This window comes from Leptonychotes weddellii, chromosome 5 (assembly GCF_054177405.1).
Source record: "Leptonychotes weddellii isolate Sample4059 chromosome 5, ASM5417740v2, whole genome shotgun sequence".
Taxonomy (NCBI): domain Eukaryota; kingdom Metazoa; phylum Chordata; class Mammalia; order Carnivora; family Phocidae; genus Leptonychotes; species Leptonychotes weddellii.
Window position 1 is genome coordinate 115,843,362 of NC_138373.1, and position 11,828 is coordinate 115,855,189.

General features: G+C 37.1%; 1 protein-coding gene across 1 annotated transcript; it reads right to left on the reverse strand.

Annotated features, from left to right (window-relative positions):
* Positions 1–355: 355 nt before the first annotated feature.
* Positions 356–5,580, reverse strand: IFNG (interferon gamma). The gene is made up of 4 exons (XM_006740002.3): positions 5,133–5,580; positions 3,900–3,968; positions 3,622–3,804; positions 356–1,042 (listed from the first exon to the last, which is right to left on the reverse strand). Exons 1-4 carry the CDS (start codon positions 5,244–5,246, stop codon positions 908–910), a joined length of 501 nt encoding a protein of 166 aa, XP_006740065.1. The 5' UTR covers positions 5,247–5,580; the 3' UTR covers positions 356–907.
* Between the last annotated feature and the right edge of the window lie 6,248 nt (positions 5,581–11,828).

An 11,828-nucleotide genomic window follows, 5' to 3' on the forward strand; every position in this document is an offset into this window, starting at 1 on the left:
ATAGGGAGTTGACAAAGTGGTAGAAATAAATCTTTGTGTGCCACGCTAAACAATTTAGACCACTTTCCATGGCAGAATCTCTGAAGTAAATTGGTAACATGATTAAATTCATATTTTGGAAAGATAGCTCAAACAGCTATCAGATGGAGCAGGGGAAGCCAACAAATTGCCAGTGGAGAGAAATACCACATTTGGGGCTTCATTCAAGTCTAAGATTTCCACAGCTAAAGAATGACTTTCTTCCTACTAACTCATTAGAGTGTAGTTAGTTCATTTACCCCAGTCCTCACTTAGAAAAAGTCTGACACAGCACGAATCATTATGAAATTATACTTTATTCATATATATTAAATATTGATAAACTAAACAAATTAATTACTTTCCATTTGGGTACAGTCATAGTTGTCAGTGGTATTCTGAAGCACCAGGCATGAGAAGAAATGCTATGTTCTTAATCAGGAGACAAGTTGTATCACCTGACACATTCAAGTGGTATCTGACATGCCCTTAGAGCAGTGGCCCGTAATGCAGACATGTTCCCAAATAGGCAGGGACTGGATGGCATCGTTTCCTTTATAAGTGCTCATGGTATCAAGTGAAATAAATGCACACCCCACAGGGTCTTACTTAAATCGGCTGCCTACTTGGTCCCTGAGATTAAGCCTTGAAATCACAGTCTTGCCTAGTTGGTCAGAATAAAAAAGGGAAGGGGTTGAGTGAAATAGTCACAGGATACAGGAATTATAAATAAGACATATATTAATAGTCATTTTCATTACATAATAATTGCTATTATAAATACTTTGATGAGTCTAAAAATATATTCTTCATATAAATAATGTAAAATATTAAATATTAATAAATAGATTTAGATTTAAAAATTCAAATATTGCAGGCAGAATGACCATTATTTCGATGCTCTGCGGCCTCGAAACAGATTCTGACTCCTTTTCCGCTTCCTTAGGTTAGATCTTGGTGAGAGATCATTCATCACTTTGATGAGTTCATTTATCGCTTTGCGCTGGACCTGCAGATCATTCACCTATTGGGAAGGAAAGCAGCAAAATTAATTCCAGGCATACAAGCCATCAGGATATTATGCTATTAATATAATGAAAATGGAAGTATTCCTTCAAAACAAATGGTTTTCACTGGCAGTATATTACCTTAATATACAATGGTAGTTTCTTCACTTGTTAAGACTAAAGTTATAAATAAATTGCCAGTTATGCTGTAATATGATGGGGTACATGATATATCCTCAAATTTACTGCCATAGAATTCTCAAAATTATATAGTGAGAAGAGCCTTGAAGTGGAGTGACAAAAAATGTGGGTTTGAATCCTGTGTGTAATAACTGACTTTGAGCCAGTCACTTGACCTCTCTGAACCTCTGTTTTCTCATCTAAACAATGAGGAGATTATTTCAATCATCTCTAGGCTCCCTACCAATTCTACCCATCTTGCACTTTAATTAGTCTTTGCTTTCAGTATCAAATGAGTTACTATAGGTCAATGATTCTCACCTTTGGTGTATAGCAGAATAACCTGGAGACCCTAATGAAGAACTCAGAGATCCACATGCATGAAGTCAGAGAAGACCCAGGCAGTTGTGTGGTCACTAAGCTCCCCAGGTGATTCTGTTACTCACCAAAGTTTGACAACCACCAATAGAGGTTCAGTACTTTGTAAACACCAAGTCTAAGACAGATGAATACTGTAATTTCTCATTTTCCCCCAATTTGGTCAGTTTCATCATTTCCACAATGGAATCCCATTCCAAAAATAAACACTAATCATATTCATATGGCAATAAGCAATTACTGGCATAAACTTTTAAAATTAGGAATTGCAGCAAATTTCCCTGCACCTTTCTATCCCAGCAAATTGAACTATTTCCTCACTCTAACCCACAGGACCATTTAGGTGAATTCACCGTTAATAAAATGGGGACCATTTACTTTCATCTTGGCTCTGCCACTATGTTTCTTTCTAATACTGGAAACACTGCAGCCACCTTGCTACTCTTCTGAATAACTAGAGGGATTCTAGGCTTCAGGACTAATTATTAAAAAGCATAACATTCTTAAATATTAGCAATTGAGCCGAAGGAGACAATGGTTGAGAGCTCACTCAATATAGCCCATCATGAAGCAGGAGGCTTGGAGCTTCCAGAAGGATGGGACCCACAGATTTTTTTCAAGTCCCAGTTACAGCAAAGTAGGGAAAAGTTTCTACCAGCTGTATTTGCCAGTGATAAATTTTACTTTCCAGTGTTCCGAGTATCACCAAGAAACCAAGAGACTCATCTAGGACTGAACGGCAAGCCAGGGGCAACCCTGGATCAGGAACAAGTGCTTTTTCAGTGTCTAGCCTGGGGCCAGAGGGGATCCACTGACCATTGGAAAACACTATCAGTGGAACATAGTAATGTTCTTAATAATTTTCCAAACCACTTTTGTACCATCTAACATACTCGCGACTAGAAAAATCCTGAAGAACAAGCACTTATCTGATCTGAGAGGGGTGAGAGGCAGGCCAGGAAGAATGACAGCCAGCCACCACACATCCTGAGAGGACAAGTCATCATAAGACCCCGCCCTTTCTCATTCAAATTTTGTACATCAAAGCCAAACCCAAAGGAATCTAGTGGCCTTTGTCTCCTAGATAAAATTTTGGAAAATGTGATTTATCTTTACGCTTCAAAGTTATCTTTCAGCTTCTGGAAGCCATAACTTTAAAGATTCAAGGCAGTTTCATGAGCTAAGGCTTGAGAAGTTAAGGCTTTCTCCAGCTAAGATAGCTAAGTATCCAAAAATTGATAGAACAATTTCTTCATAAGGTATAAATTCTATTTTCTTCTCTAAAAACAAACACTCTTGCTGCTACTTGGGCTATACCATATGAGAGGTTGACCAGAGCCTGGCAAGAAAATATGCCTAATGCCTTTTCAAAAACCAGAGTTTTTGCTATCTCATTCTCTTTTTCTATGTATGGCATGGTACAGTTTTAGAGCCAAAGATACCAAAGAAATTAGAGTGAACCCAAAAGCCTCCTTTCAGGATGAGGAAATGGAGCTCTAGGCAAGCCTGTGATTCATCTGAGGTCAAAAGGCTCCTTGATGTAATGTATGGGGATTAACATAAGAATAAAACAAACAAACAAACAAACAAAAGGCTCCTTGGTGGCCAAGGTGGGAGGAAGGCAAAATTCCTCTCCATTCCCACCCCCACACTCCACTCTTTCCATTAAGACCTGCCGTCTCCCAGTCAAAGCAGGAGAATTTCCATCACACAAACAAGGAACAATGAGAGAAATGCTTCTCAATACTCCCCTTGGCTCCTTCACTACTTCCTCCTCACTGGATTTGTCCATTCACCTGTCTCTGCACAATAGACATAATGCCAGCATTGCCCTCCCAATCACGAAATTAAATGATTTCCATACTGACTTGGCAAAGTCACCCACAAGTGCAAATGGAATTACCAAGGAGGAGTTTGGGCCATGGGTTCATTTCATAGTTTTAACAACTGTACCCAGTAGCTGATCTACTTTCTGGAAATTCAGTATTTTGCAAGAGCCTCTGCAATGAAACCAAAGAAAGAATTAAGATCAACTCACGGGAATTCGAATCAGCTTAAGGAAGTCATCCCGCTTACTGTTGCTGCTATTGAAGAACCTGACAAGCATGTCTTCCTTGATGGTATCCATGCTCCTCTGAATGATCTGATTATCTTTAAAGTTTTCAAACAGTTTAAAGTAGAAGGAGACTATTTGGCTTTGAATGATTGTTTTGTCACTCTCCTTGGAAGAAAAGAGCACAAAGAAAGGTTGCTATGAATTTATTCACCAGAAAATAAGCAACAGGAAAATCAGCCAAGTGAAAATATTCAGCTTACCTCTCTCCAGTTCTTCAAAATATCTAAGAAAAGAGGCCCACCGTCTGCTACATCTGGATTACTTGCATTCTAAAAAAAAAAAGAAAGAAAAATGGTTTACAATTAGTCCACTAATTTCCCTAAAAATGTACTTCAAGTTTTATTGCTGACAATATCCACTGATTTTCTTTTCAACCCTATTTAGTAAAGCTGTTATGTTGGATCTAACCAAAGACTATCACACCATTTTAGCTTCTTATTTTCTAGTATAGCCCTTAAGTTGCAATATCATAAATGAACTCAACAAGGCCAGTGATACTTCAATTGTCCCAAATAACTGTAGTAGGAAAAGGAAGTATTTTCAAGCCTAGTAAAAAAATCAGCAAAATCATCTCACTATAAAATACTGCCCCCCTATGGTACTGGTCTCCATAACATCTACTGGTGCACTCCTATATGGTATTATCAGCTTTAAAAGATAATTCCAAATGTGTGTGTGTGAGAGAGAGATTGTTTTGATGACATGAGAATAAAAAAGCTTGTGAATGCTTCAATATAACAGCTCCAATTATAATAGCTACATTTGGGACAAATGATAAAATATTTAAAATGCAAAAATGATTTTAATTAACCATAAATAACATTTTTAAAGCTCATAATAAAACAAAACAAACAAAAATTTAATATAAGCCAGATTATAACTCCTACAAAATATCAACAAGTGACTGAGTTCAAGAGTAATTCATAGATAACATAGAGAGCAGAACTTTAAAACCACTTTTTGGAGAGAAACATCTATGATTTTTTTAAGCCCAAACTTGAAGGACTTCACATTGTTTAATTGATCAGTTCAGATTACCGTGTTTAATGCTAATCTTGACCTTTTATTGTCACCCCTGTAGTACTCTAAAGTCAGAAACTAATAGCTAGTCTTTCTTTCAATATACATACTACTTGACAACTGAAGGGATTCTCGCCACAAAATTATCAACACCATTGTGCTTTATACCCATATTATTCCCATCTTTTGGAAGATTAGCGAAAGCCCCCTAAGTCTCTATAGCAAGTTGAGCAGAGGGTAAAAGCAATATCTAGATCATTTAGTTAAAAAATGCATCTAGTAAACAGTCAAAATAACACCAAGTCTTCTCAAGATGACTATGGCCTAGAGATGGCAGCGTATCATAGAGACAACTCCCAGTCAACATTCAGTCATTTCAACCACAGCAAGTGTTATTAAAAGGTCATACTTACAAAATATTCCTTTAGGTTTTCTATTTCTTTAAAAAACATGGCCTGACAGTAATAGCCAGAAGAACACAAAATCACGCAAAGCTGAAAAGCTAAGATATAGCTTGTAAAATTCATTGTTTCGTAGTTAGGCCGGAAGTAGTTGAAATCAGTAGCTTAAGTTGATCAGATCCAGAGGTTAAGGTTAAGTTGATCAGGTCCAGAGGACTTAGCTGATCTTTCTTTTCTAATAGCCGATCTACAGACAATCAGAAAAATGTACTGCATCTCCTTCTGCTGCTGGTATTTATACTGAGTTGAAGTCCTCAGGATTACGTATTTTCACAAGTTTTTTTTAAATGAGATGGTGACAGATAGGGGGAGATGCTAGTTTGTATTAATAACTATGGTTTTGTGGCATTTTGGTGTTGTAGTTAGAGTTTCCTTTCAACTCCTTGGGTCTTTTGACGATGAGACAGACCCATTATGCCCACCTGTGCCATTCTTATGGCATCCTTTGAAAGCACTTTTACTTCACACCATCCAGGGATTGGAAACTTTTGTGTACTTCCATCCTTTGCCCTTGTAAATTGTTGAGTCGTTATCCACAGAGCACATTGATTATTTGTTTGTGGTCAGGAGCAAGTAAAAAAGGAAATTCTAGGGGAGCTCAAGCCTTTACAAAAGGGGGTGCCTTTTAAAATTTTTCTTGCAAATGACCAGAAAGCAAGGAAAGAGTGTGGTTAAAAGACCAAGATGGTAAGGAAGTCCTTCATCAAAGTTGGTTAGTAAAATATCTACCACAAATTTCCATTGTTCTAGACCAACACTGCCCAATAGAAATAAGAAAAGAAGAAGAAGAAAAGTAAAAAGAAACAGGTAAAAATAATTTGCATTTAAATACGTTGCATTTAATCCAATATATCCCAAATATCATTTTAATATGTATCAACACATAAAATTATTTTACCTTTCTTTGTCATACTAAATCCTAGAAATCCAGCATGCATTTTATACCTACAGCACATCTCAATTTGGACTAGTCATATTACAAATGCTCAATAGCCACATGTGGTTAGAGGCTTCCCTATTGAACAATGTAGCTCGGATGATCAATTGTTCCAAATAACCATTAATAATGGAGAATCTTTTTCTTTTATTTTTTATTTCTTTTCCTTCCACATACCAAAAAATAAAAAAGTAGGATTCTTTCTCCTCCCTCAGTAATTCATTTATGAAGTAAAACACTCAGAATGGTACAGAAGGCCCTCCACACTTTGGTTCCAGCCCACATTGCACTTCAACATGCACTCTAAATCATCTGGAGTATTGTGTTATGGATGCAGGCTTGAATCCTGGTTCTGTGACTATCTGGCTATGTGATTTTGAGGAAGCATCTTAACTCTTCTAAGACTCAGTTTCCTTGTCTTTAAAAGGGGACTAATTTTAGTATCTCCTTCCAGACTTCAGCGGAAAGTTAAATCACTTGATACACATGAAGCGCTAAGAATTTTGCCTGGCATGCAGTCAGCACCCAGTAAGTTATCTATTGTTTTTTAGGCAGGTTAGATGACCAGTTGTTCCTAAAAAGAACACACCCTGAACCTTTGCTTATGCTATTCCTTTGGCCTTGAGTTCCTTCCCCCTCATCAGCCCCTCCGAGTGGTACCCATCCATCCAAGCCTAGCCTAGAAACCATTATCTCCATAAGTTCTCCCCAAATTTCCTTATTAAAATTAACCTTATATCCTCCATTCAGGCCTAGCACTTGCTTCATAATTTTTTAAGAGCCCTGGCCCCTCATTCTCAGAGTTACTCAGGTATTATCTCCCCTGTTAGACCAAGTTCCTTAAAACCAGAAATTGTTGTATTGCTTCTATAACCCTCTTTTGTTCCCTAAAAGCACTTTAACATATACCCATAGACAGCTATGAATAAATGTGAATCTGAATGCTTACTTGAAGATCTACTCTGAGTTCTTTTCCCTCAATTTCTCATCATAATACTGTCAGACCTAACCTGTAGGAAACTGGTTTTTAATTAAATGGGATTTATGGTCAATGTGATGCTATGCCTCTTTAGCCAACTTTTGCTTACTGGGACAATCTCATGTATTATTTTATGTGCAAAAGGCCAGAAAACTCTTTGAGGGGGCTATCTTCCCAAAGAATAAGCAAGATCCAAACCAATCTGTGAGACAAAAGTCTCATGTTAAACAAGTGAAAAGTATAGAAATTACAATGCTGGCTACAAAGCTCTATTGTAGGTCTCCTCAAGAAAAAAAATACAGCCCAGATAATGTGCTCACAGAGTGACATAGTGGCAAGAAAGCCTTATCAGAACCTTGGGACACTCTGCAGGCACTCACACCATCTAGGAAACCAATGGCCAAACTTCTAGGTACTGAAAGGAATATTCCCAGCTTTCTGAAAAGGAGTTAAGATTGGTTTTGCCCATCCCTTGATTTATCCACTGAAATATGGTGTTGGGGGTGAGGAGTTAAGAGCAGTGGGGGGCCATAATTGGGAATTATACATTATTTGGGTGTTTGTAAATTGGGTATGCCTATTCAAAATTACAGATCTATATTAAGAATATGTTTACAATATGGTCAGATATTTGCAATTAGTAACTACATAACTAAAATCCAACCTCTAATATCTTGATAACATGACCAAGCACAGCACAGAAATATGGAATTAGGGAGATTATCTATGGTCTATTCTCTCACTTTTTAGATTTGTAAATCAAGACCCAGAAAAATAAAGTGATGTGCTTAAATTCATTCAACTGGATAATGTAGAGCCAAGTCTAGAACCAAGATCTTTTCCCTAATCTACCTGTCCCCTAATCAGTCAATATCCATTAAGATTATTGTATATGTCTCCAACTGTGTTAGATATGTGAATTCAGTAATTACATCCTATCAGGTTTGGTTTCTGGGATTTTCTTTTCTGTAGAATTTGTGAGATAATAGTCATTCTTTAATTTCTTAAAAAATAGTAAGACTTAAATAAAAGTTTTAAAAATTCTCAGACATCCCATCAGGCCCAACTTGATGGACATGAGACTACATGGACATGAGACACAATCTATCAAGAATCTGTACTTGGAACAGCCTACATTTAGTTTAAATGCTCTTTTGTTACCTTTCTAAAATTCCTAATAATTTTTTAACAAGGGGCTCCATTTTCATTTCACACTGGTTTCTGCAAATTGTGTAACTGGTCCTGTATCCCAGGCTAGAATTTAATCACATTTAATTAGATTTTCATCTTTTGACATGTGATTCTTTGGTTCAGAATGTTGTCACTACAATAGTATTTCCTTTTGTGATCTTTTCCTGTCTTGTCAACTTTACCAAAGAAGACATTTCTCTCTCTTTTCTGCCTGTAAAACACCTTATGTTACACATGCAAACTAGAGGTTTCACACCTTGTTGGTTCAGCCAACACTGAGACTGCAGAATAATTCGCCACCAAGATACCCTTTAAAAGTTTTACAAACCCACCAGGAGCCCAAGTGTGACCATATTACTAAAACAAAGGGGCTGAAAACTTTCTTTTTTCTTTTCAGCTAGACTTTCTTTCTGAAAACTGGCTATGATTATGCATTAGGCGTCAGCAAGATTTTTGATCGTATCTCATGCTCTCCTTATTCTTAACTGAGTAGGTAATCGTAAGACAAAATTTACACCTTGGTTACCCTTTTTCCTCTGTGATCAGCAGTCATATCCCTAGCACTCACAACCAAATTATCTCATCCAGACTTTGGTGTAGATTTCTTCCACCGAGTATGAGTCAATATTGGATCTATGCCCCCACGCTATTTTGACTCCCGGAACTCCTGACATCATGCAAAGTGAGCCTATGAGCCTACGGAAGAAGAATGACATACAGAATGGAAGTCCATGCGGAGTCAGATTTTCCCCACAATTTGACTCATAAAATCCCGTATGTTAGAGTTTTCTGAATCCCCCTTTTTCTTTCATGCCATCTAGGCAACTTTGAGAGGAGGTTCAAAGAATATAGAAGACACTAATGTAATGCAGTCATCAGCTCACAATATTCTCAATTGTAAATCAGATGGGACTGTGCATTGATAACCTAGAGATTAAGGCCATGCTTGGAAGGTTGTATTTTTATTCCACAAGGATTTTTAAAGCACCTATTAAGTGCCAAGAACTATGATTGGCACAGGGAAATCAAAGAAAGATGGAACAGCTCTGTTGTGAAAATATTTGTTATAGTCTAATTTCAATCAATTAGTAAGTCTTTATTGAGCACCTACTACATGCCTATAGCTTTAGGGGTTACAAAGAAGTTAACAGTGAGACAATCTAGTAGGAGCATGTGTCACTGCATTGGTAACTAGGATTGATTCCTCCATTCTGGATACTGAGTATGTATCCATATTGTCCTTCTTTTCTCCATGTGTATCTTTCCTGGGAGGTGAGGGGGGTCATACAGTAGAAGAGGACTGGTTATTGTGCCATGCCTGACATATGCATTGCATTCTCTCCTCCTGTATCTATGGCAGGTATTACTAGTCAATCATGGCATTCTTTCCTATGTCAAAGCTTAAATTTAACCCCTGAATCCTCTTCAACACGGAAGTCTATGTAGGTACTGCCAATTCATTAATGTTTCATTACCTATTTTCCTTCTTGGGACTAAGCTTCCTTCTTGTTGTTATGCTTCTTACCTAGATTTGCTAGATGAATTCTTTCAAATTGCAAAGAAGTAAAAGACATTATCTCTTACTCTGAGAACATTAGTACTAGAGAAAATCATTACAACCCATGAAGTAATATAGGGCAAAGATCTTTGGCCTACCAGGAAGGAGTCTCAAGTTCTGGTCCTAAATATGCTACTGGTATGATGTGGAATTTTAAGCAAAGACTTTACTTGTGCCTTACATGTCAGCTATATCAGCTTTGAAAGAAGACTTGGATCCAATGAACTGTGTTTTCTTCCATTTCTAACATTCTAATTTTCTATGACTATGATTTACAAAGAACATAAGACATTACTAAGAACTAAGGTACAAATTCCAACAGACTTAGGAATTCAAAGAGAAATAATTATCTGAATGATGGAAAAGTTGAGGAATTTCATCAGGGGCTCATGTTCTGAATTTAAGGAGAATTTGAGGTTTGAATTTGAACTGAGCCTTGAAAGATATATAGAATTTGTAAGGTCAGATAAGGAATAACTCTTCACAGTTTGTAGTTAATCCTAAAGGCCATGTGCTTCTTTTCTCAGTGATGCCTACAATGTGAGTTGTCCTCCAGGTGGTCCCTAAAAATGGCACTAAGCTTTGAAAACATGCACTTTTCCAAAGGAGACATACCTTTCTATCTCTCATCATAAAAGTTCCATACAGCACATTTAGATTTTCCCAAGACTATGTGGAGGGGGAATTCTGAATCCATAATCATTCAATAAATAATAAGTATTTTAAACTAGGGTTTGATGAGTCATTATTACTGTGTCCTTAAGTCTTGAACCAATTCATGAAGTACCTGAACCAAATTCCCATCTGATGTTTTTAAATGGAGTCTTTCATGCTTATAAAATTAAGTGGGATCTTTTATTTTTTTTTTTTTATATATTTTTTTAAAGCTTTTTTTTTTATTTTTATTTATTTATTTGAGAGAGAGAGAGAGAAACAGCACGAGAGGGGATAGGGTCAGAGGGAGAAGCGGGCTCCCCGCTGAGCTGGGAGCCCGATGCGGGACTCGATCCCGGGACTCCGGGATCATGACCTGAGCCGAAGGCAGTCGCTTAACCAACTGAGCCACCCAGGCGCCCTTTAAGTGGGATCTTTTAAATAAAAAAACAGACAGTCCAAAAGAGCATAAGAAAATAAAAAACCATCTATGATTTTACTTAACCCATAAGTAAATACTGTTAGCATTTTAGTACAGATTCTTTCATTTTTTTTTTCTATATACTTATCACAGTGTCTGGCACAAAATTATTCCTCAATAAACTAATGTGGGGTAATTAAATATGAGGAAAAATAATGCAGTGTTTAAGCCCAAAGGCTCTAGAATCAGGCTGTTGGTTTCAGTCATGACTTGGCTCCTCACTCTCTATTAAGTTGAAGTGAGTTATTTAATTTCTCTGCGCTCAGTTTCCTCATATATAAAAAGGTGATATAAATTGTAGCTGTCTTGAAGGATTTCATGAGTATAAATTAGGTGTAAAAGTGCAATACCTGACACATAGTAAGAGCTGGATAAATGTTGGTCAACCTTACTTACATCTTCCAATACCCAGATCTAATCATCTTCCTGACACGTGGGACACTTCACAGCCTCTCACAGTTAAGTGGGATCTTGTGACTTTTCCTGGCCAGTCTATTTTAGGTCTATGTGTGTGTGTGGCCAAAGGCTGAGCCCCTGGGAAGACTTCTAGTTCTCTCTTCCCTTGCTACAGTGATGGTGGAGATCATATGTTTTTGGAGATGAAACATGGAAGATCAAATACATATGTTACTTCTACTTTCTTTCATAATGCCAATAATAATAATACAGGAATAAAACATCTATAAATCCTCAAAGACAGAAAGAATAAGACACCAGCAGATGAGAAATGTCAATAAAGTTATAAAAGATGGACAGAGGTTGAGGATGTGATAATTAACTTCAACTTTAGATTTCTCCACTTTGACAAATAACTGAGCAGAGGAATTGAACAAGATGAAAATCAGTTC

Bases quoted from the DNA above. Each gene is read 5' to 3' on its own strand.
- IFNG (XM_006740002.3), bottom strand. From the start codon at position 5,246: ATGAATTTTACAAGCTATATCTTAGCTTTTCAGCTTTGCGTGATTTTG. The intron at 3,969-5,132 runs GTAAGTATGACC...TTTTTTTTTTAG, and splicing joins AAAACCTAAAGGAATATTTT to AATGCAAGTAATCCAGATGT. The intron at 3,805-3,899 runs GTAAGCTGAATA...TTTTCTTCCAAG, and splicing joins TTTTGAAGAACTGGAGAGAG to GAGAGTGACAAAACAATCAT.